The sequence below is a fragment of the Hibiscus syriacus genome, unplaced genomic scaffold (assembly GCF_006381635.1).
Source record: "Hibiscus syriacus cultivar Baekdansim isolate YM2019G1 unplaced genomic scaffold, ASM638163v2 tig00111105_pilon, whole genome shotgun sequence".
Taxonomy (NCBI): Eukaryota; Viridiplantae; Streptophyta; class Magnoliopsida; order Malvales; family Malvaceae; genus Hibiscus; species Hibiscus syriacus.
This window is the reverse complement of record NW_024062987.1, coordinates 4,033,610-4,059,971: the sequence shown is the minus strand read 5'-3', so window position 1 is coordinate 4,059,971 and position 26,362 is coordinate 4,033,610. Positions and strand designations below refer to the sequence as shown.

Here is a 26,362-nt window from a genome sequence, read left to right as displayed (position 1 = left end):
TTCCGTAGCATGGCTATGAATGGAACAGCTGCATGGACGGCCACAAATCAAGATGGTGAGAATTTTTTAGTGTGTTCCCTCCATATTCCTAACGGAACATTTGCTGCCATGCCTAACATTCCTATCACTAGTATTTTCGTAGGCAAGGACTGAGGGCGGAGGTTCTTTACTAAAGTGCTTTGCGATAGTGCTGCCCCGGTTGCTACTACTGCAGGTGGGCACCTGAATTTCATCCCTGGAGGCGGTTTTAAACCTTGGCAACAAGTGACAAAACGCCGCTAATAGCCCTATATAACTAACGGACAGTTACCATTTTGCAGCCACTCATTGCCTAACGCCTCAGGTGGGCACCTGAATTTCATCCCTGGAGGCGGTTTTAAAACCTTGGCAACAAGTGGCATAACACCGCTAATAGCCCTTTATGATTTGGCTATCGGACAGTTACCATTTCGCAGCCACTCATTGCCTAACGCCTCGTGATGGGGATTACCTCCCTGAATCATCAAATCATAAAATGATGTCAATAAAGGAAAGTTGAAAAGCATAATAATATAAAATCGTTCAGACATTCGATGAACATTCTCAGTTTATAAACATAGGTACGTACTCCGAACTAATGCCGCATTCCACAAACGAGGCTCGGTTACCTGTGAAGAAGATTCTTTCTTGGATTGTTTTGGTTTTCCGTTCTGATTGTTCCACTTGTTAGAAAATGCATCAACACTGAATGCCCCCCCCCCCCAAGGTCCAAAGGGTGAGAGACTAATGGTGGCTGCCCTTGCAACCAATGCATTGAACTTGGGTAGGGCTGTTTCCGGCTCTTCTTTCTTAGCATGCAAGGATGATCGTTGTGACAGAGGAACTACTCCGTCCTGTCCATGGAAAATCCTGAATGCCATGAAATTGGGTCCATCTTCGAAAATTGGACCTTTGGCTCCTCGTACCTGAGGCAGAGACTAATGAGAACTAAAGAACATGATTCAAGAAACATAAAAGCTCATGATAGACACACAAGTCTAAATGAACCATGATCTTACCGGCATGGGAAAAGGCATGGACGACGAGAAAGAAAAGTTAGTCGGCTCATTAATGTTTCTAAAAAATGGACAACTGAGGATTTCCATCTGAGAAGTTGCAGAATCCTCGTGTGTGCTGCTGAAGGGAAAATTCATTGTGAAGGTAACCTGCACAAAAACAAAAAACTATTAACAAAATCTAAGAGTGCTAAAAGAATGAAGATGCCTAATCGACAATAAACAAGCACGATAACAAGTTAACAATACACATAAAAGCTCGAGCAAATCGACAGTTACTGGTAATAACCCCGGAACAACTATACATTATAAAAACAAAAAAATTAGGTAAACCGATTATCCTGACAAACTTGACCGAACCCGATTATCTTAACCAATTTACCCGAACATAAAGGTTCAAATTTGACCCGAAACCTAAAAAATCGAATCGAACTGAAATTGACCCGAATTTTAGCTAAACCGAAAGTAACCCAAACCGAACCGAAATCGACCCGAATTTTAGTTAAACCGAAAGCAATTGAACCGAAAATAACCTGAACCGAAAGTAACCTAATTTTCATTAATCCAAACCCGATTTGAACTGAACATTTACCCGATTTTAACCCGATAATTGAGTTAAAATGTATAAAAATATTAAAATAACTTATTAAATTGACTTTCAATTTATTTAAATCAAATTATGAATTATTAATGAGTTAATTACATTATATGCCCTCAATCTATGAACCTCATTTCAAATTAGTCCCTAAACTTTTAAACATTTCCATTTCATCCTTAAACTATAACTATTGTTATAGATTTGTCCTCAAACTTTTGAACATTTCGTTTTCATCTCCAAACTTTTTGAATATTTCAATTTTATCCTAAATTATTCATATATACTAATCACATCTCTTGTTAATAAAATCATTAGGCAAGTTATATTATTATATGTTTGAGAAAATAAAATTTAGGTTAAACTATGGTTGAAATGGATTACATATTTTGATGAATTTAGGGATGAAATTGAAAGATCAAAAAGTTTAGGGACCAATTTAGAATGAGATTCATAGTTTGCGGATGCAATTTGAATGTTCAAAAGTTTAAGGATTAATTTAGAATGAGAGTCATAATTTAAGGATGAAATTGTAATATTTAAAATTTTAAAAACTAATTTAAAATAAGAGTCTTAGTTTAGGGTCATATGATTCAATTCATTATTAATTTAATATTTCACTTTTGAACTACTAAAATAACTTTCTAAAACTATTAAATTAATTCACAAATTATTTTAATTCTTTTGTATATGAAAAAATATACAACAACAACAAAACCATATTCCCAATATGCAATATGAAAAAATATGGTTATTTAAATTTAATATAAAAATAGTTTATTTTTATACTACACAATCTTACTTTTACAATATAGAGATATCTATTTTTATTTATAAGTTAATATTAAAATATTATTGATGATATAACAATATAATATCATTTATAAATATATTTAGAATAATATTTACTCAAACATAAATAGTATATTATTATTTTTGAGTTCAATAAAAATATTATATTTATAATTAAACGGTAAATATCTAATTTAAAATTTTAATAGATAATAAAATTTATAATTAAAATTTTGTTTTTTAATCAAATAGATCATACCATAAACTTTTCAGTCCAAGTCAATACAAAAATATCACAAACTCTAATGTATTTTATAGGTCGAGTTTGAATTAAATTATAATCAATAAATGTGTCGCAATAGTCTTTCGGTTGGGCCCCGGAATTGGGCTTCGACTTAGATTAAATGGATTGGAGTCGCCACCGATCTTTTATTTTAAAACAAATAGGTAGACCAAATACCTTATTTCTTACCTGATCTGCGTTTTACCAGAGACATGTCGGATTCGGGAGTCGGTTACAGTCAAGGAAGGGTTAGCACCCTTGAACTGCCCTTTCGGTACTACTTAATTTCCAGTTGTTTTAAATTAAGAAAATTGTAAGTTTAAATTAAAAGGTAAAATTTGGCCTTGATTACTTACCTCTGATTATTTTAAAAAACACCCTTGAAAAGTCAAGAAACACGTTAGATAAAAAAAAAGATAAAACACAACAAAAAATGAAGATGTACATAGTATTAAATAAATATAATAATAGAAAAAATAAGAAATATATATAGAAATATATAGAACAAAATATAATAACAAAAAATATACGTAGTAACTAAATAATAATACATCTCTACTTATACATATAAATAATGACATAATATATAATATAAGAAAAAATTTAATATAATATAAATAATTCGAAACAAAAATAGAGAAATATTGTAAATGAAAAGAAAGTATACTTAAATAATATATATATATATATATATATATATATATATATATATTAATATTATATATAAAATAAATAAAGGTAAGAAAAGAAAAATATATATACATGTGTAAATAAACATTAGGAAGACAAAATAAATAAGAAAAGAATATATATATACATGAGAAAATAATAATAATAAAATAATAGTAAACAAAAAAAATGTGTATATATAATAACGTGAAAGTAAATAAATATAATAAAAAATATACAATAAATAAAATGAGGAAAAAATTGGATTTCAAAAAGTGACTAAATCGAAAGAATCGAAACGTGAAGGTCCAATTTTGAAGAGAAAACATTGATTTTGGGGGGCAATTAAATACTTTAAAAAATAGAGGGGACCAAGAGTGAGATTACCCCTTTTTCACACCCATTCCGAAAATCAAAGTATTTTCTCAAGAAAAGAAGCCTCGGGGGCTAGATCTATAAAAATAGATCCCGAAAAATGCCCCTGTTCATCGGCAAAAAAAAATCGTTTTCTTTGGTGTTTTTCGAATACAAAATGTAACAAGACACAAGCATGCAAGCATAAACTCGAAAAAGATACTATATTTACCTTGTAATTCTCTTCGAAAATTTGCAGGAAAAAAAAACTCTAATTTCACTCTAAGATTGCTTGTAATTTCTGCTTGTATTTCGTATCACAATCCGTGTATTACAAATGGGGAGGATTACATGTATTTATAGTGAAAAAAAACTAACTATTCTTAGAATCCTATCAACAATAGAATCCTAATGTAACTAGACTCCTTGCTCGGTTGTTGCACGTTTGTTGGTGTAGTTGTTGATTTAAAAGATATGGTGGTGGAAGAGTCCCCTTATGAGAGAAACTCTTGCTAGTTATATCTTTTAAGAAAATAGGTGTCTACAGCTGCCCCTCTTTGTCCTTTTCGTGGACAAAAAGGACAAAGATAAAAAGACACAAATTTCGTTCAGTGGAGTCGAAGAATAACTCCATGTCGAATTGAGTTGCGGATGGCTCCTCCGTCGCGAAGTCGAATCCATCTTGAAATGATTTGTCAATATGAAATGACCCCCTTGTCGTGCGATTGAGTCAAAACTGGAAAATTCTGAGCCTGAAATCCTTCGTCGTGAAGTTGAAATCGAACTCAGAGTACTGGAAGTAGCTCTTGGATTGTCTTCTAGCCAAATATACTTCGTTGTGAAGCTGAAACTCGTCTTGAAGACTTTGGTGTTGTGGTGTTACAGATGAAGTTGTGTCCATCTGTTCGTGAATCTGTTGTGGTGTTACAGATGAAGTTGAGCCTGAGAATTGGATATCCTTCGTCGTGAAGTTGAAATTCGATTCAGGTCCTGCTGTTCCGAGTCCAATATCTTTTGTCGTGAAGTTGAAGTTGGTTCTGGAACTGGGAAATTGTTTTGTTGACAGTCAGTCGTCCCTTCGTTGTGAAGTTGAACTTGTGCTGTCTCGAGTCCAATGCCCTTCAATGTGAAGTTGAAATTGGCTCCGAAATTGGGAAATTGTTTGTTGACAACCAGTCGTCCCTTCGTTGTGAAGTTGAACTTGTGTTGTCTTGAGTCCAATATCATTCGCTGTGAAGTTGAAATTGGCTCTAGCTAAAACCTGAAAAAGTTATGTATATATGTGATAAGATGGATGCAATGCTCTTAGGTATGCCTAAAATGCATATGCAACATATGTTATTTTTGGGCTCAGGAGAGAAATCTCGATCTCCGGTTGCTTCTCGAATCTTAGTTCTGGAATCTTCAGTTCTGATCCTTGATCTCGAATTCTTCAATGTTCAAATCTGATGTGCACATTCTATTTTTGATTTGAGAAATGTTTCTCGACCATCCCAAGTATGTGCCTGAGCTGAGTGTAACGGTTTAAATGATACTTCAAGAGAAGTTGTCTTAAAAAAGACAGAATTCGTTTCAAGGGAAACGATCTTAAAGATAAATGTTGTTTCATGAGAACGGCCTCAAGGAGACAAATTTTGTTTTAAGGGAAATAAACTCAAAGATTTTGTGTTTCAAGAGAAACTGTCTCAAGGGAGACGAATTTGTTTCAAGGGAAACAATCTCAAAGGTTTTGTGTTTCAAGAGAACATTTTCAAAGGTTTTTGTGTTTCAAGAGAAACAATTTCAAAGGTTTCATTTTGTGTTTCAAGAGAAACTGTATCAAGGGTGACACAAAAAAACATATTCAAGGATTGATGTTTCAAGAGAAACTGTCTCAGGGAGACAAATTTTGTTTTAAGAAAAACATGTCTTAAGAGAGACAAAATTTGTTCAAGAGAAACTGTCTCAAGAGAGACGAATTTGTTTAATGTAAAACATATTCAAATTTTGTTTCAAGGAACTGTTTTCAAAGTTTATGTTTCAATAGAAACTGTCTCAAAGGAGACAAAATTTGTTTCAAGGGAAACTATCTCAAGAGAGACAAAATTCATTTCAAGGGAAATGTTTTCAAAGTTTATGTTTCAAGAGAAATTGTCTCAAGGGAGACAGAATTTTGTTTCAAGGGAAACTATCTTAAGAGAGACAATTTATTTCAAGGGAAATGCTTTCAATGTTTATGTTTCAAGAGAAACTGTCTCAAGGAGACAAATTTTGTTCCAAGGAATGTTTTCAATGTTTATGTTTCAAGAGAAACTGTCTCAAGGGAGACAAATTTTGTTTCAAGGGAAACTATCTCAAGAGACAAAATTCATTTCAAGGGAATGTTTTCAATGTTTATGTTTAAAGAGAAACTGTCTTAATGAGACAAAAGAAACTGTCTTAAGTGAGACAAAAACTTTCTGTTTCGAGGGAAACTATCTCAAGCGAGATAAAATCTTGTTTTAAGAAAAACAATCTTGAGGGAAATAAATATTCTTTCGAGTAAAACAGTCTTAAGTGAGACAAAGTCTGTTCTAAGAAAAATAATCTCAAGTGAGATAATCATCTGCATTAAATGAGACTATCTTAAGCAAGACAATCCCATCTTCTCCTAAAAGATCTGTAAAATGTATCGGGATGTAACTATCATGATAATGGATGTTTGATGTATGCCAAGATGAAATTTATTTACTGTTGAATTTGCCCTCAAGAGAGAAAAAAAATCAAGGTTTTTATTGCTCATGATGATGAATGCAAAGATGCAAATTTCATACATCATGTATGTACATGTTGATGTATATGTTGAGATGTGAGGGGAATGGTTGTGTGTGTAGTCTTCATTCTATCTCTGACTCAGTTTGTCTTCATTTCCACCAGGGTGTACTCTTGCAGACCTCAAGACAAATTTTCCTTCCCCTATCAAATTTTGCCCCAAAAATGGTTTCCTTTGCCTCATTTTCGATCTTGAGCTTCGGAGCGATTATTTGTTGAATTCCAAGATATGCTCCAGAGAACTTATCTTGTTTGAAAATGCTTTTCTTTTTTCGAATTTTCAAAATTTTGAAAAAAATCAAAAGGAACTTTTTGAAAATGTTACCTCTTTCTAGGTTTCACAATTGAAGCAAATCATAAAACATGAGTTCATTGGATATCAAAAGAATCAAACACTCTTTTAATCTTTGATAGCTGCAAATCTTTGACAAATATCAAGATCGAAAAGTTGGTTTAGAGGTGGGTTTGTTTCATCGATTTGGTTATCGTGAAGATCATGGCATCGGTGCTCGTGTGAATTTGACTATAACAGGTGTTTCTCAACTCCCTTAGTCTATTATTACCGAAAATTCTTTTTAGAAAATTTGATTTATTTGCCATTGTCTGGCTAGCCGAATCCATAAGCCGGGGCGTTCAACCAATTGCTTTAGAGGGACAGCTTATTATTATAATCATTTTTATCAGGTTTAACTAAAGGGTTCATCTCATCACAAAGTCTTTGGCCTGACAAAAGCAGTGGAGCAAACACCGAATTGCCAAGTGTCCGAGCAATGTCATGGTTTGAATGTAATATATTCATAAAGCCAGGGCTTTCGAGTTTCCTCTATAACCAATTGCCTTAGTGGAATAGCTCAGCTTTAGAGGGATAAATCACCGAAGGGTTTGTCCCATCACAAAGTCTTTGGTCTGACAAAAGCAGTGGAGCAAACACCCAATTGCCAAGTGTCCGAGCAGTGTCATAGTTTGAACATAATCTATTCATAAAGCCAGGGTTTTCGAGTTTCCTCTATAACCAATTGCCTTAGTGGAATAGATCAGGTTTACGAATTTAATTTCTTAAGGTTGTCAAGAAGAACCTATTATAGTCTAGGTGTTTTTTGAAAGTCAAGGGATCTCATCTTTAGAGTTCAATTTCCAAACAACTGACCTAAACTAGATTTGCTTACTCGACTATTACATCTATGAAGATCATTATCATCACTGAACATCATAAACAAAGGTATAAACCAATTAGTTTTGCAATATCATGTGTTAGTTGCCCCATTCTGTTCGCTCTTAATACATATCTGAATGCCAGACCTTGGATGAACTCTTCATGAGAAGAGAAAACTTAGCTTGGTAAGAGAAAAACATGTAATCTGATGTATCTTTTAAATTAGGACCAAGGGGTCTTTGTTTTGCAGGGTTCAATCTTGTCATTTGTCAAAGATTTATAACCTCAATTGTTAAACAGTTTTTAATTAAGGTGATATTCAAGGAATTCAAGATTAAAATTTGCTCATTTCCTAAGAGGGGAGCATTTTGTTTAAACGTCAAGTGACTTAAAAATGTTTACGCATAAGAAGTACGAAAGAAAAACAAGTTCAAACAAGATGATATGCTTGATAATGCAACAAAATTCTTAATGGATGCCCCATATGACTCTCGATCAGAATGCCCCATTACATATTGAAAGTGAAAGCCCCTGAATCGATCAGATCTTGGACCTTATGTTTCAATGCCCCACAATTCTCAGTGGTGTGCCCTGAGCTCCCAATAAGATAGTTGCATACGGCGTTAATATCATGGCCTTCAGGATATGGGGCCTCTCTAGGTTTGGATTGGACCGGGGTCACAAGATTTTTCTCAACTAACGTTGGGAGTAACTCCTCATACGTCATTGGGATTGGACTGATGCAAATCTTTTCTTGCCTTGGTTCTTTCTGAATTCGTTTAGAAGTACCGGATGGTACAACAGCAGTGGAGACCGTAACACCTTTGTTGGCGTTGTAGGTGCTAACATTATTGATATTCTTCATGGGAGGCTTCTTACTGGAGTCATCTCCCTCAATTTTTCCTTGTTTTATAGCTAGCTCGATCATCTCTCCAACCATAACTAGATCTGAGAAACTTCCCGATGTGATTGCCACCAGGTGCCCGAAGTAAGGCACTTTCAGGGTTTGTACGAATAGCTTCCTAGTTTCCTTTTCATCCAAGGGTGGATGAACTTGCACAGCCAGATCCCTCCATCGTTGTGCGTATTGTCGAAAACTTTCATTGTGCTTTTTCTCCAGGCTTTGTAGCATAACCCGGTCTGGTCTCATATCGTCGATATGCTTGTATTGTTCTAAGAAAGACTTGGCTAAGTCTTTCCATGTCTTGATATGAGTTCGGCTGAGCTGGTTGTACCACCAGATAGCTAAACCGGACAGGCTCTCCTGGAAACAATGGATCAGGAGTTGGTCATTCCCTACATATCCTGTCATCTTCCGACAGAACATAGTGATATGGGCTGAAGGGCAGCTGTTCCCGTCGAACTTCTCAAACTCAGGAACTTTAAACTTTGGTGGAAACACCAAATCTAGAACCAGGCTCAGCTCCATTGCATCCACTCCATAATAATTATGGTCCCCTTGGACCATCTTCATTTGATCTTCTAACATCTTGATCTTCTTTTCCATCTTCTTTATCTTATCATCCTCGTCAAAATCTGGGATGTGATAGTCTTCCGGATGAGTGTTGGTCGCGGAAGCTTGTATATTTGCACCAGATATGGCTTTCCCTTTGATAGCATATGAGTCCCCTTGTAATCCGGATAAGATTTCAGGTGAGACAACCATTTGTGGGATAGGTGGTATAGTTACCCCTTCCGGTGAACCTGTCCCAGGCGCACTGGTCTGTTGTAGGCCAACTAACTTGGCAACGATCTGATCAACCAAAGATTCTTGGTTCTTCATGATTGTAGTCAGAATACTCAGACTACTCTGGTTTATCTTATCTTCAAGTTCTTTGTGCAATTTGGCCATGTTCTCCTCGATTTGAGCGATTCTGGCCTCTATTTGTCTTTTCTTTTTCAAGCGGATGTTATGCGGATGATGTGTGTCCAACGCTTGAGGCGGTGTATCCAGTATTTATTCCTTTATTGAGACATTCTTCTGTTAGTTGATGTGAATGCAAGGAAAATAAATAAAATGCAGAATATGTCTAAATGCATGATGCATCATGCATGAAATGCTCGAGGCATTGATCCAAAAAATGTGCCTGTTATTATGAATAATCCTTATTGGGGACAAAAGTATTTTATCTTTTAAGAGACAAAAATATCCTAACAGCTTCTGACATGTTGACTAGTCTTCTGCATTCGTCTGTCACCGATTGAATATCCTGTCGACAAGTTGTTTGCCCCAAAAAAGGTCTCGAAGGACTGCATCTCCGACCTTCACTTTCTGCCGAGCTTGTTTCTAACGAAAGTGCCATTGAAGCCCTCCATCCGAAGCTTATCGACTTGTTTCTGGAATTCATCTTGTTCTTGTAGTTTTTGAAAGGAATCTCCGGGTCAGTAACTTTTTCCTCGTCTTGCCCCTACAGTTTTTTCCTCTCAAAAATTTGACTTTAGTGTGCTCAGTGTAAATTCCGGTCCATTCGAAGTCCTTTACAATGTAGCAAAGTGACATATTCTTCTATTGCGGGTACCACGTCTTCTGGATTGAATGTGATACATAGTCGCCCTGTAGACTGTCCTCTGTATTTTCATCTCTTGTATTACAACCCCTCTGTCCATTAATGCAGATTATTCATGTTTAACAAACACGTTTTTTGTGGATCAACACCTCTTTTGAATGATGGAAATAAAATAAAAGAGAGAAAATAAAAAAATTAGTGAAGTAAAACAAAATAAAAAAATGAAAAATCCTACCCCACATGATATCTACCCGAACATGCTTAGTATTCCTACTCGGACATGATTTCTATCCCGCATGCTAATTTCAAATAAATCCTAACCGCATATTTGTCTAGTTCGCATGCTTTGAGCAGAAAGTAAAACATGAAATAATTCAAACATCCTAGGTTTGGAAATGAGGTTCTGGGGTAGGCTCTAATTCTTCAAAGTATCCCGGTTTAGGTTATAAAAACGGTACCCGAGTTCTCATTGCTGGTGCCCCCTTGGGCTTGCCAGACCCTTAGTCCTAAACCCATCACATGCTCATGTGGACTAAGTTAAACTCAAGAGGACACATTCTCTTATGTCTATGCGGAGAATAAATTCACACGAAGACATAAGGTATATGAATCCCGAAGGATACTTGCTAGGCATATGCGGTGAATAAATTCACACGAATGCGTCGCTTTCACCCCACTTAAAACGGGTTCGGAGCTCGGGTTTAGAGCCTTAGATGAAAAAAGACTTTAAGGGCTGAAATCATTGAGGAAACAGTTAGTACAACTATTTACTCGAAAAAATATAATCAAAAGTAAGCAAAAAGGATCGAAATGTTACCTTAAAATTTAAACTTACCCTTTTCGTTGAAAAGACAACTGAAAATTACCTTAGTCTGACTTACTTGAAGGTCCCCAGCGGAGTCGCCAAGCTGTCGCAACCGTCTTTCGGTTGGGCCCCGGAATTGGGCTTCGACTTAGATTAAATGGATTGGAGTCGCCACCGATCTTTTATTTTAAAACAAATAGGTAGACCATATACCTTATTTCTTACTTGATCTGCGTTTTACCAGAGACATGTCGGATTCGGGAGTCGGTTACAGTCAAGGAAGGGTTAGCACCCTTGAACTGCCCTTTCGGTACTACGTAATTTCCAGTTGTTTTAAATTAAGAAAATTGTAAGTTTAAATTAAAAGGTAAAATTTGGCCTTGATTACTTACCTCTGATTATTTTAAAAAACACCCTTGAAAAGTCAAGAAACACGTTAGATAAAAAAAAGATAAAACACACAAAAATGAAGATGTACATAGTATTAAATAAAAATAATAATAGAAAAATAAGAAATATATATAGAAATATATAGAACAAAATATAATAACAAAAAATATACGTAATAACTAAATAATAATAATACATCTCTATACATATAAATAATGACATAATATATATATATATATATATATATATATATATATAAAAGAAAAAATTTAATATAATATAAATAATTCGAAACAAAAATAGAGAAATATTGTAAATGAAAGAAAAGTATACTTAAATATATATATATATATATATATATATACTAATATTAATATTAATAAAATAAATAAAGGTAAGAAAAGAAAAAATATATATATGTGTGTAAATAAACACTAGGAAGACAAAATAAATAAATAAAATATATATATATATAAACATGAGAAAATAATAATAATAAAATAATAGTAAACATAAAAAAATGTGTATATATAATAACGTGAAAGTAAATAAATATAATAAAAAATATACAATAAATAAAATGAGAAAAAAAGTTGGATTTCAAAGAGTGACTAAATCGAAAGAATCGAAACGTGAATGTCCAATTTTGAAGAGAAAACATTAATTTTGGGGGGCAATTAAATACTTTAAAAAACAGAGGGGACCAAGAGTGAGATTACCCCTTGAGATTACCCCTGTTCATCGGCAAAAAAAAATCGTTTTCTTTGATGTTTTTCGAATACAAAATGTAACAAGACACAAGCATGCAAGCATAAACTCGAAAAAGATACTATATTTACCTTGTATTTCTCTTCGAAAATTTGCAGGAAAAAAAAACTCTAATTTCACTTTAAGATTGCTTGTAATTTCTGCTTGTATTTCGTATCACAATCCGTGTCTTACAAATGGGGAGGATTACATGTATTTATAGTGAAAAAAAACTAACTATTCTTAGAATCCTATCAACAATAGAATCCTAATGTAACTAGACTCCTTACCCGGTTGTTGCACGTTTGTTGGTGTAGTTGATTTAAAAGATATGGTGGTGGAAGAGTCCCCTTAGGAAAGAAACTCTTGTTAGTTATATCTTTTAAGAAAATAGGTGTCTACAAAATGATAATTGAATTTGAATGAAAATTAACACAAATGATAAGATTTGTTTTCAAAAAAAAAAAGACACATTATTTATAAAAATATATCAGTAATTCTATATATATTTAATTTGACTTGTACTTAACTCAACTTGAATTGATATGAAGATCCAAAGTTGATCAAAACGAAAATAATTGATTGAATATTGATATGACCCGAAATCTACTGATTCGATTTAATCCGACTCGAAATCTACAGATCCAATATTGACCAGACCCGATACCCGAATCAACCAGACTATAAACCCGAAAAACCCAAAACCCGAAATGACCCGGTCCGATCCAAACCGACCCGAATTACTATAGACCCAAATAAAATCGAAACTTGAAATGACTCAATCCGGCCTGAACATGACCTGAATTAAGTCATTACCGAACCTGACCTGAATTAAGTTTAAATCGAAATGACTCGAACCGAACCCGATTTGAATGACCCGTTTGCCACCTCTAAATTACCATCAAAAGAACCATACATGTATGAATAGATTAAGATTGCATACAAAAACCGAATAACAAATCAATATTAATTTTATTACAAAGTGAAACCAAGCATGTTTGATCAAATAAAAGCAGTCCAATCCAGAGCAAAATGAAAGAGTTAAAGCTTTTAAAAGATAAAAATGTCGAAGACACTAACAAATTCAAAACCTCGACTCAACCAAGCACATGGAATTCACTAAGTAATTCGTGAATGAATGTAAAGGCATTGCGAATCACACTAACAATTGATATGAGTCATCTTAAACTAAAGCCAAAGCACTCAATAATGGGGGATGAAACTGAAGCTTTTACAAATAGCAGATTGACCAATTAGGCAATTACTCGTCCAAAGACTTCATCTAATAACTAATTAGGTTAAAAAAAGCCATTATCATTTCAACAAAAACAAGAATTTCCTTTCAAAAGAATACTCGGATGAATTCTCAGAAATTGATAAGAAGAAAAACACTGATTACATGTCCTTCATAGAAAAGAAATAGTAAACTTGAGAAGACGCACAGGGAAATCTACAACACAACCATCGAAGAACAATAAATGATACACGATTGGAATCGACAGAAACAAACAAAAAGCATTACAAGCAACGAAGTTATTAAAATTCTATCACAAAACCCCAAGAAAAAACTGAAATTAGATTTGTACCTTTTAGCAGGGAGCCCAGGATCAAGGAGAGCAAAAATAAAGAGAAAATAAGGGTCTTTTCCTTTTAAGAAAGAAATGAAAAGAATGGAGACAGATAAACGAATAGGAGGGCGAGAGAGTTGGGTGGCAATACAGAGCATTTACAATAGAAGAAGAAACATTCACGGTAGTTTATGAAGACGAGGCCGAGAAAACGACGCCGTGGTCAGCACACGCCTATTGGGAAAGAAGAATTGGGTCAACTCTCGAGTGTGGCGGCCATTTTTTTTCTTTATTTTCAAAATTCAACAATGGTGTCTTTTAAAATCTTCATTGTTTTTATTTTAACTATGTTGCTCATTTACTACTTTTAAAATATGATAATATATATAAAAGTAGTTGAACCCTATTTTCATATGTAATGGGGTAAGATGAGGGGAGGTAAGGTAGTAGGCTGCCCCCAACGTCAGGTTGAGAGCAGCTTCCGTGGAAGACCTCCAGCAGTCAGAATTATGAATTGCCCACCGTGGGACTCGATCCCACGACCACAAGGTTAAGAGCCTTGTGCTCTACTAATTGAGTTGGACGAGCAATTCTATGATAATATATAATTATATATATATATATATATATATATATATATATATATATATATATATATATATATATATATATATATATATAATAAATTATAAATTATAAATTTAATCATAATCTTACTTAGAATGGAGGAGAAGGATAAAGAAATATGAGTGCTCTTAGTTTGTCTAGAATTCAAGATTTTAAAAAATGAGAGAACAAAAATTAAATCATATACTTAATACAAAAATAAGTGTCTAAAGAATGCATCGAAAAATGTTTTAGTGACTAAAGAATTTTTGTTAAAAATATGTACCTAAAGTTTTTTTTGTTACATTTTTTGGCGCTTACAGTTAAAAAATCATTAAGTGATATGTGTCACGTCAAGATTTTTTTAAAAATAAAATATTATTTTAAAAAAATTATTTAAAAAAATTTGGACGTGATACGTGTCATTTAATGGTAGGTCCTAAAAGTGTAAGGAGAAAACTTTAAGTATCTATTGATAGCGAAAAATTCTTTAGACATCAAAAGTTAATTTTTAATATAGTTTAAGCACTTATTTTTATATTAAGCCTAAATCATAATAGTAAAAAGTAAATACTCCTATGTGTTATGACATTTTGCACTTATTTAATCGGTATGATTAGATCATACTAGTTATATTAGTCATTGAAATAATTTTTAAAAATAGTTCAAAATTTTATTTATTTATTTTAGATATTTTATCTAAAAATAAAATCAAAATATGAAATTTAAATTAGCAGGCATAATTTATTTGTTATAACTTGTACAAAATATGTTATTTAATCCTAAAATAATATAAATTTATGATTTTCATATTATCATATTAGTGAAAGAGATAAATTTCAGATTATCGTATTTATGAAAGTGATGTTTGGAGTATACAATTTATAAAAATGATGTAATGCACCAAGATTTAATGAAATATAGTGAAAAACTATTAAAAATTAAATATAAAAATGATATATAGAATAATCAAGTCGTGGGATTATCATCTATTATACGGATGAACTGCTACATCTCTCGATTCTTCAATACAATCAACTCTAATATAAAATAAATATGTATGATACACACAACAAAATGTAGACTAAGAAGATAATGAGCTTTTCAGAAATTAGTATAGAAGTAGAGTGAGTAGTTCATGTTTTAGAGCACAATCTGAAGGTGCAATGATAAGTATTTTATCAAATCAAAGCATGCTCTAATAGGCTTTTATAGATGCAACTAAAGAGCATGAATTTTAAAAAGAATCGATTTGGCACTCTAACTCGAGCAAAAATATTAATTTATTCTATTTGCCATGTCATTAGCAGGGGCGGATGCACTAAGCCCCATAGGGGGCCAAGTGCATCCCATTATTTAGGAAAAAAATGAAATTTATTATAATATGTTAAAAAAAATGAAAAAAATAAAATTTTTGCACCCCGTTATTTTTAAGAAAGAAAATTAAAATTTTGATCCCCCATTTATAAATTTCTGGATCCAGCACTGGTCATTAGTCATGGCACCAACCACAGTGAATCATCACGCCAGTGAATCATCACGCCAGTGAATCATCACGTCAGCATCGTGAAGTGCCACATTAACATCATAGATGTCAAAGACGAAAAGCGTTTATCAAAGAGCTACATTGAATTATTTTTCTAAATTAGAGGACTATACAACAACAACAACAACAAAACCCTATTCTCATATGCAATGGGGTAATGGGGAGGTAGGGTAGTAGGCTGCCCCCAATACCAGGTTGAGAGCAGCTTCCGTGGAAGACCTCCGGCAGTTAGAAAAATTAAAAGTAAAGATAGAAATGCCATGCATGTATAAATAAATAAATAGTTGAACAGTCTTCATATACAGTCTACATATGTGCGTCTGAAATGTGAAGTAATCCCTGCAAATAAATCCCTGCATAAAAATCTCTGCATATAGACAGAAACGTAAGACCCGACTAATATTTAAAAAGAGCAAAACTTGAAGTAAATGATACACAAAATTCAACGATAGCAAGCAACGAGAAGGAATAAAGTCAAATGTGTTAAAACCTAAACTAAAGCAACACTACTCCGCTACCGTAGTTCTAAGCCTTCATAAATTCCAATGACAGAAACGTATAAAAAGAAGAAGTCATGGAAATTACTACAAATGCATAAAAAGAAGACATAGATGATATACCCTATGGATGTGATCTGTACTACTCAGTTACCCTGATCTTAAGTCTCCATACTTTCCTATCAGAGGTCATGTCCTCAGTAAGGGCTAAATCATTTAAATCAAATCTCAAGCAGTCTTCCCACTTCCGCCTTGGTCGTCCTCTCCTTCTGGCACCGTCGACTGTAATCGACTCCACCCTCCTGATCGCATCCGATGGTTGTCACCTAAGGACATGCCCAAACCACCGTAGTCTTCCCTCCCTCAATTTTTCGGGTATAGGCACCACCCCCAAGAACATCCTAATAGCAGAGTTTGGTGTCATGTCCCACAGAGTCCTACCACATGCCCATCGAAGCATTCTCATTTCTGCAGCCTTCATCCTCCTTACGTGATCCTTCTTGATTGCCTAACATTCTGATCCATACAGCAACGCTAGTCTTATTGTCATTCTATAAAATTTTCCCTTAAGTTTTAGAGGCACCTTCTTGTCACACAAAACTCCAGTAGCAGCCCTCCACTTTAGCCATCCCGCCTTTATACGGTGTGTAACGTCATCATCCACACCCCCATCTTTATGTATCATAGACCCTAGGTACTTGAAATAATCATTTGAGGGGAGAACATGTCCTTATATGCATACTTCTACATCTTCATCGTTTTGGTTCCCACTAAAGTTTGAACATAAATACTCAGTCTTTTCAATATTGATCACTAGACCGTTTTCTTCTAAAGCAGTCTTCCAGGTAGCCAGTCTACTATTCAGCTCAGTCTTTGTTTCAGCAACTAGGACAATGTCATCAGCGAAAAGCATACACCATGCGACATCGTCTGGTGTCGCACAGTAGATGTCGTCCATAATCAAGGCGAAGATGTAAGGGCTAAGAGCCGACCCCTGGTGGAGTCCGATTTTCACCGGGAATGGCGCGGTGTTGCCAACTGTAGTCTTGACGTATGAAGTAGTTCTACAGTACATATCACGAATCGCCCGGATATAAGCAGTTGGGATCCGTCTCGTTTCCAAGGTCTTCCAGATCGTATCGCAGGGAGCGCTATCATACGCCTTCTCAAGGTCAATGAATGCCATGTGAAGATCTCTATTTTTTCCCTATATTTCTCCATAAGCCGTCGAAGAAGATGAATCGCCTCCGTAGAAGACCTACCTGGCATAAAGCCAAATTGGTTTTCCGAAACCCTAGTAATCTGTCTCAACCTAGCTTCTATCACCCTTTCCCATATCTTCATGGTATGGCTGAGTAGTTTAATACCTCTGTAGTTGCCACAACGTTGGAGATCTTCTTTATTCTTATAGATTGGTATCACCGTAGATTGTCTCCACTCATCTGGAATCTTGGTAGTCAATTAGAGGACTATATTAGATACAAATAATAATTTGAGGATGACCTAATTTTTTTTTAAAATAGAGGCACCTCAAATTAATACCTTTTTACAATAAAATATTAAGGTTGGAAATTATTATACATCATATCTGGGTTGCCCATAACAAATTAAACATATTAATACACACATGACTTATTATTAAATAATTGAATTTATCAAATTAATTATGACACTATACAAGTAAGATACACACCTAATACGACACTATAAAAACACTTGACTCACAAAGTATGGGTCATTTTTCAATCATTAATCGAACTAGGTTAGACACAATTAGATCCCATATTGAAATAGTACAAGCACTCTACTAAGTTATCAACATGAATTATTGAGCACAATCTAAATCTTGTTGTAATACGTTAATAATGACTAATAATTTATGATAATATATTTTCAGTCATGGATCTTCACTTATACTTTGAAGGCTTGAAGATCAATTTTGTCCCTATAATAGACTCACTTTATCATCATTTTTATTCATATCATATTTTCGCATTAATTTAATATTTAAACTTATTTAATTGCATAATTCTATACATTTCCCCTAACTTAAAACCTAACTCAAATCCATGAAAGAGTATCTTTGCAACCAAAGAAACGCAAGCAATCGCAATTAGCCTCAAAACCCATGGATTACCTTGCTGCAAAAGTTCAAATCCAGTCAATTATGTTTTTTTTACGGCAAAGTGTTCTTTATTCCATTTGCGAATTGGAGAGAATCGTGAAAATCCCAGCAGCTTTTAACTCACAAATCATTCCATAATCAAACAAATACCATGGAAACCTAAAGCACAGCAAAATTCAATTCAATGGAAGACAATCCTCAAAACAAATACTAATGTTTAACTGCTTCACGGCCATTCTTCGGTCCTCTGAGAAGAACCTGCAATTCCACCCAAAGCACATCTTATAAATGCCGGTAGCAGACATATTCTTCTTTCAGAAGGGAAAAAACGACATGCAGTCTGCAGAAGCTGAGAAGTCCAGCTCTAAGGCAAGCAACACTATCCACTTTCACGTTGATGGCTAAAACTTACACAAAACATATTCCGTTTCTAGAATTCCAAGAAAATGGTATATCGATTTCTAAGTTGATATACACAAAAGGCGGAGAAAAGTTAAACCATAAACAATTACCATTCAAATGAAGAATGATTAAAATAGTTATACTACCAGACAAAGACTCAGAACAAATAAATTAACAATACCGTATATATCCATCAGAGCATCAATATCCACAGAACTAAATTTCACATTTGCAAAGAGCTAAGTTTCAGCATATTATGTTCTTTAGACGTTCATTTGTTTCAAGCATAGAATCAAATGATATCAACTCTTTCAATTCAGATTCTCTGTTTTGAAAACCGGACTGGACCGGCTGGTTCAATCGAGAACCGTTGCTGAGTCCGGTTCAATCTAAACCGATTGAACCGCTATTAGTGAACCGGTCAGAACCGTTGAACCGTTCGAACCAGACCGGCTGAAAACCGGAAAAAACCAGGAAAATCGGGGAAAACCGGGAAAAACCGGGATTTTTGTTTTTTTTTTTATTTTTAAATTAAACCAAACAACGTCGTTTGTTAAACGAGCCAAGTCGAACTCGAGTATTGCTGAGCTCGACTCGAACTTGAAAACTTTAAAAGTAAGCTCAACTCAAACTCACAAGCTAAAAATTATCAAGTTCAACTCAAACTCGAAATATAATATTGAAACTTGAACTCAAAAAGGCTTAAACTCAAAAAAAAAAAATTAGAAGCTCGATTGAAACCTAAAATTCGAGCTTGATTGAAGTGAAAGAATAGTTCACTCAATGCTCACCAAAAGGCTCCATGATTTTGAATGTCAAATTACCTCTATTATTTATAGAAGTTAGTTGTGATGCGCTTCTATGTTTCTTAGCAATGTGAGATTGTTTTGTTCTCATATTTTTACTCCTTAGACTTTTGGGATGCTCTTCTATGTTTTTTAGCCACGTTAGATTGTTTTTAAAAAAAAATTAAACCAAACAATATCATTTTGTTATGATTTTTTTAGCATCAAATTTATTTTTTAATTATAGTTATATAATTATATTTATTATTTAATATGTTTTATCTTAAATATTATGTTGTAGTTAATTTGAATCATTTTGTTTCACTTGATTTTATGGTTTTTAACTTATATATGTTATGACTTGCTTTGAATATGAATTGTGATATAAAAAATTATTTTTTATTAAATATTTTTGGTATTTTTATTTAATTTTTTAAATAATTATAACGTCGTCTGGTTCTTCCGACCGGTCAGACCAGTTCAACCGGTTGAACCAATAAACCGGTAACATGATCAGTTCGTTAATCGATCCGATTCTGGAAACCATGATTCAGAAGCAAGAATGAGTATTTGATAAATCATAACTCCAATGCAAACAAAAATCAATAGATATACATAATTTGAACAAAAAAAGGGTCCCAAGATTAACAAATGCTTGAAGAAATCGCATACCGTGTTCTGACCCAAAGGAGCCCGCAAAGTAAGCTGATAAAAATTTAAACCAAAAACCAATGGCTATACAAAGATCCTAAACAAAAACCCAGAAATTTTCTTATAATATAAAGATATAACTACCTTTCCTTTTATGAACTGAACAAGACGAGAGAGAGAGAGAAAGAGAGTGGAGGCTTGTTAACTTTGCTCATAAACAAGCGTTTCAATAGAACAGAATTGAATTTGTTCCCAGTTCTTCTCACAAGGAAAGGGTAAAGCTAAGGCCGAACATAAAAATAAAATCATTTATTCAAAACAGAAAAAGAATGAACATTCTTTTAGCAGGAAATGAAGACAATGGTGAGACCATGACGAGAAGCTTGAGGTAAATATCATCGGACTTGGGAACAGTCCTTTTGGTCTTCTTGCTCTTGCCTCCCGCTACTAAATCGATCCCCATTGGTTTGTACCTGCTATCACTTCCCATTGCCATTGGGAAAGAAAATTAATAGCCAGCAAAGTCGTGGGATTTTAGGAGGAGGAGGAGGAAGAAGGAGAAGAAGAAAGAGAGAAGAAGAAGCAGCAGCAGCCACGTTAGAAAAAGTTAACGGGTTAAGTGCGACATCAGCAAAAACTAACGGCAGTAAATGACAGGGATCAAATTGAAAACGAATTAAAGTTTGATGATTTTATTATAAATTTAAAAGTTGGGTGACCAAAATACAAGCATCTTAAAAGTTCGAAGACTATTTATATATTTTACCCTATATTTTTTATGATCAAATATTTATTTTTATAAATAGAAAATATGAATTTATCTCTGTACACGAGGGCGAGGCTTTATGATTTAGAATAAGAATGAGAAAAATGGAAGAAAGAAAAATAATAATATAAGAGAAAAGTAGTATTATTTTTTAATTAATTGCGTTTATTAACTTTACAAAATCACTATTTATAACATGATTTTTGTTTTTAAATTTGCTTTGTGAATTCGCGACATACTCTCATCTCTCTCAGCCAAACAAGCCTCTCTATCGGCTTAATTCTCCTCCGCCAGTGCCTGACGTAAGCTCTCTGTTGCCTTCAATCTTCCGTCTGTCCATAAAATTTAATAAGATGCTTTTTGGAGCCCTAAACTTATCTTGAAGATTTGATTTCTAGTTGAATCATGAGATTTTGAGTTATGGCTCGGTTTGTGTTATATCTGCTCTCTGCTATACTTGATTTTCTGTTTTGGAATTTGGATCCTACTGCTCACCCCTCTCCTCCTCTAGGTCTTGACTCAAGCTTCCTATTGCCTTCGGGCTTCTTTAATTTTTTTTAAAACCCTAGACTTAAACTTGAAGATTTGATTTCTTCTCTAGTAACGAGGTTTTGAGTTATCATTTTTGGCTTTCGTTCCTACTTCTTATTGCTGTCTCATCTCAGACTATCTATCTATCTATTTGCTCTGTTGAATATATATTTTCTTAGGAAGCTATCAGTTTAGCAAAATAGGCGACCTTTTGGTTACAGTCAGAATACTGAAATTGGACTTTTGTGTTTTCATTTTGTGACAGTTAATAGGAGGTTGTTAAGGGAATAATGATCTATACGGTGATTGACAACTTCTACTTAACAGATGAGCAGCTAAAGAACTCGCCTTCAACTAAAGATGGCATAGATGAAGCAACTGAAATTACACTAAGAATCTATGGTTGTGATCTCATCCAAGAAAGTGGAATATTACTTAAATTGTAACTATTTCTTTATTTTTGTTTTAAATTTTAGTTATATAAATCACATACTATAAGGAACTTTCTGCTTACTTGATGTTTCATTAATTTTGTACCTACAGGCCCCAAGCTGTTATGGCCACTGGCCAGGTTCTTTTCCATCGTTTTTATTGCAAGAAGTCATTTGCCCGCTTTGATGTCAAGGTTAATCTCCTTTAATAATTTCTTTGGCTGTTGATAACTTATTAAATTGAAAGGAAGAGAAGAATTATTGTTAGTTATCTGTGATTTTGTTTTTTGTGTACGAAGAATTTGTAGTGTTACATTTGAGTTGTAATGGTGGGTATTTCTTACTGATTTCTCGGCCTAATTACTTTAAGGCTTAAGGAAATATGTTTCCTTTTTCTCCTTATGGTAAAAGTGGAAAAAAGGTGAAAAAATCTATCCTTTTTTGATATTTTAATTTCTTTGTAGATAGTTGCGGCTAGCTCTTTATGGCTTGCATCAAAATTAGAGGAAAGTCCTAGGAGAGCAAGGCAAGTAATAATAGTTTTTCACAGAATGGAATGTAGAAGAGAGAACTTACTGATAGAGCATTTGGACCTATATTCAAAGGTGAGAGTGATAAGTTCACATATCTGGACAAATGCAGTACTTACTTTTCAGAGCACTTCGTATTTTTGTTTGTTATTTGCAGAAATTTTCAGACTTGAAAGCAGAATTAAGCAGAACAGAAAGACACATACTGAAAGAGATGGGTTTTGTTTGCCATGTTGAGCATCCTCATAAGTTCATATCAAACTATCTTGCAACCCTTGGAACACCACCTGAGTTGAGGCAGGAAGCATGGAATCTAGCAAATGATAGGTATTTTTGCAACACAGCCACCAATCATTCACGGTGTTTCTCTTCTTTTGCATGTTTTGTTTGCTTATTTAGTTATTTACATAATCAATATTGACTTGCTGTTTTCAGTATTAATTCTATATGCTAAATGTTCATAAGTAAACCCAAATGGCTTTCCTGTTATGATTGGTTTATATTTGAGTTTAGATAGCAACTTGAGTTCCCAATTGGTAATTTTGGAGACAGATATTGGAATGTGTTCTTATTGCTATGTTACAAACCTTCCTGTGAACCTAACAATTTCAGCCGACAACCATGGAGCATTGATTTGAAAAATCTAACATCGAGCATAATGTTTGTGGAGCTGAGATTGTCTTTTTGTAATTGGAAAAAAGACATTCCTAGAAAGGGGGAGTTTCGGATATATATTGGATTATGCACCAACTCCTTAGAAGAGGTTCAACATTTTAGAAACCATAAAATGAAAAAATAAATGTTTGATTACAAATCGATTGTTATAAGGATTACATTGAGATAATTTTGAATTCCTAGTTGTTATATACTAATAAATATCTAGCAGTGATTTATGCCAACTATTGACATAGAAATAGATGTTGATGGTGTACTTTTAAATTGTAATTGCTTGAAATTCGGATTGCAGGTAGTATATATATGTTCTTTTTTTTTTTTCTCTTGAGCATAATAGTTTGAATCATCTGCATTAAATGTTCTCGCGGGAGTAGATATTTCTAGTTCCATATTTGGGTAACATTATCAATGAATTGCCTTAAAAATGTCGCTGCTAGTGTTTACTGCTTATAAAAGGATTCTTTCTATTTAAATGGAAGTTCTATTGTATCTCATTTTAAGTTCGTGCTGTCAATTATCTGCACATCGAACCACTAGCATGTTATTTTTCTTTCTATTGGTGGAACTTACTTTTCCTGTATTTTTGTTTGTCAACTCTCTTTGCACTAGCTTACGTACAATCTTGTGCGTTCGATTCAAGAGTGAGGTTGTGGCATGTGGGGTCGTATATGCTGCTGCACGCAGGTTCCAAGTACCCCTTCCTGAGAACCCACCATGGTGGAAGGCTTTTGATGCGGAGAAGTCTGGGATTGATGAGGTTTGTAGGGTTCTGGCACATTTGTACAGCCTTCCCAAGGCTCAATACATTCCTGTCTGTAAGGATGGAAAACCATTTACATTTTCCACCAGGTCTGCGGATTCACAATCTCATCCGACTCCAAAGGTTAATCCGACTTTTAGTTTCTCACAATTTCCCCATTTTTTTTTAAGTTTCACTGGTAGTATGTGCCTGCTAAGATATATATTTTTGAATTTTTATTATATATCCAAGCGCATGTGATATATAGAAAGTGCTGCTAATGTCTTCTCTAGGTGCTCTGCTAGGCCTCTAATTTTATGGCCATGTAATAGCTACACATATGGCATGAAATAAAGAGGGTAGCATTGACGAATTCCAGAACTTTATGATATGTTACAGTTACATTCAACATAAACAAGCTCTTTAGGGTAATTGAGTCAAGGTCGAAGTGAAATTCTCTCACTGTTTTGCAGGAAGTTCCCCCGGGTCCGCTAGCTGATAATAATGTCAATGCTTACGATATCAATGTGGTAGTGGCTGATGTGGAAACAGAGGGAGGTAAAGAAGCTAAAATTAAAATGTGTCTTGACAAGCTGAAAGAATCTAAGAAGAGTGATGATGAATCCAAGAGCATGCCCACAGAGGGTGATGCAAGAGAGGAATCCAGATATAAATCCAAGTCTGAGCATAAGACAGAATCAAGTGGAGAGAAGAGCAAGGACAGGGAACGGGAAAGGGAGAGGGACAGAGAAAGAGACAGGGAGAGAGCAAAGGCCTGGGATCGTGACAGAGGCAGAGATTCTGACAGGGAAAGAGAGCGAGATGAGACTGAAAGGGACAGAGATAAACTCAAGGATAGAGGTCATCGATCAAAGGATAGAACAAAGGATTCAGGTTGTTTCTTTTATTCATGTAACGGGAGTGAATTTATGTTCTGATTTTGATTACTAACTCGCATGCAATTTGTCTAACTAGCAACTACTATGATTTTCTACCAGGGGGGCATTCTGAAAAATCCAGGCACCACTCATCACGTGGTATGTTTTTAACTTTCTACAACGTTTCAACTACCACAATATGCTAATTATAGATTAGTTCACCGTCTGAAACCTTTTATTTTTTCAGACCGTGATTATCGTGGCTCATCATATTCTTCAAGGGAGAAAGACCGTCACAGACATCACTCGTATGCTTAGAACAATCTTCAAGGTGCTTTGCATCTTTGCTTCCTTGTAGCCATGAGAGTTTCTTTCCAGGTTTACTCAAAATGTCTATTGTCTCTTGTGCTGAAATGAAGGCTAACATATGTTTATGTATTGTTTTCGGAATTAAACGTTCTTGGTCTGAATTTGTTAGATAAACATCCAATTTTTTTATTTTGCTTGTGCAAATGGCTTCTTGTGACCATCTTAACAGTTTTTCGAGTTTGAGTTTCTTTTATTAATTTAGGGTTATCACAAGTGGTATTACCTGTTTTAAATACCCAATCATATGACAATAAACTCTTAAATATACTGTAGTCGCTATTGTTAAAACCCATGACATTTAGAGACGTCGACCATCCTTTTAACATTGAATTTTAGTTGGGGACTGTTTGGACTTTGAATACTAATGTCAGTGAAGATTGTTTTTTTTTTAATATTTAAATGTCAAAAAATTAATCCATGGACAATTCTCGCTTGTTATTATGACTCGTGGTGTAATCAAGACATGAAAAATGTAATCAAAAAATTATCACGTATTTATTTTGATTGTTGTTATTTTTTCATAAAAGTTCATTTATCAATAGTCAAGAATAAAAAGCAATTGAAATAGGTATACATTAATCTATTTAATTTTTTTTTTGTCTTTCTATTTTTAATTTTGTAGTAGTTATAGTAAAGAGATATGTAGCCAATGATATTTATCAAAGAGACTGGATTAAAAATTAATTTGAATTGCTGTCTATAAATTTATTACTTATTTTATGATTAGAACGTTGTCTTTATATTTTATCGCACTCTTTAATATGGATTGAGCCTTGATTAATTTTGAATCAAATTTTTGTTTCTTAAAAATATATTTTTATTTGTTTCATATGAATTTTAAGCATGATATATGATGATTATAATTTTAGAATTGGTTATAAACTCAAACATAATTAAAAAAAAAGAAAGAAAGAAAAAAACTCAATTTAAACAGAGGCCAAGGGTATTCGCCGCTTACCAAACTGTATTTACTTCGTCTCTATCTATTGAACAAATATTGATTCGAGCATCGGAACAAGCATCAACTCCAATGCCTCCTGTTCGCCTATATTTTTAGGTACAATTATAGATCTTTAATGCTTGTAGTTGATTTCTGTTGGTATGAATGCTTTGATAATATCATGTTGTGTTCCGAAACATGCAA

At 34.0% G+C, this 26,362-nt stretch overlaps 1 protein-coding gene, 1 long non-coding RNA gene and 1 pseudogene across 3 annotated transcripts; 1 reads left to right on the top strand and 2 right to left on the bottom strand.

Moving 5' to 3' along the window:
- Window positions 1-806: 806 nt before the first annotated feature.
- On the bottom strand, window positions 807-13,845 carry LOC120153726. Its single transcript, XR_005518818.1, has 3 exons — window positions 13,706-13,845; window positions 1,038-1,184; window positions 807-944 (listed from the first exon to the last, which is right to left on the bottom strand). It is a non-coding gene; the product is annotated as an uncharacterized LOC120153726 (long non-coding RNA).
- Window positions 10,042-25,361, top strand: LOC120153722 (cyclin-L1-1). Of its 2 annotated transcripts, XM_039165623.1 has the most exons (10): window positions 10,042-10,051; window positions 12,072-12,081; window positions 21,862-22,038; window positions 22,140-22,221; window positions 22,492-22,632; window positions 22,715-22,884; window positions 23,842-24,115; window positions 24,445-24,865; window positions 24,970-25,008; window positions 25,097-25,361. In XM_039165623.1, exons 3-10 carry the CDS (start codon window positions 21,887-21,889, stop codon window positions 25,165-25,167), a joined length of 1,350 nt encoding a protein of 449 aa, XP_039021554.1. In that variant the 5' UTR covers window positions 10,042-10,051; window positions 12,072-12,081; window positions 21,862-21,886; the 3' UTR covers window positions 25,168-25,361. The 2 variants fall into 2 exon arrangements, with proteins under 2 accessions (XP_039021554.1, XP_039021555.1); XM_039165624.1 differs by lacking the exons at window positions 10,042-10,051; window positions 12,072-12,081 and adding an exon at window positions 21,290-21,367.
- On the bottom strand, window positions 18,672-20,762 carry LOC120153725 (annotated as a pseudogene).
- Window positions 25,362-26,362: the final 1,001 nt, after the last annotated feature.

Coding starts and splice junctions, on each gene's coding strand:
- LOC120153722 (XM_039165623.1), top strand. CDS start 21,887: ATGATCTATACGGTGATTGACAACTTCTACTTAACAGATGAGCAGCTA. Junction 24,866..24,969: donor GGATAGAACAAAGGATTCAG/GTTGTTTCTTTT, acceptor ATTTTCTACCAG/GGGGGCATTCTGAAAAATCC. Junction 25,009..25,096: donor CAGGCACCACTCATCACGTG/GTATGTTTTTAA, acceptor TTATTTTTTCAG/ACCGTGATTATCGTGGCTCA.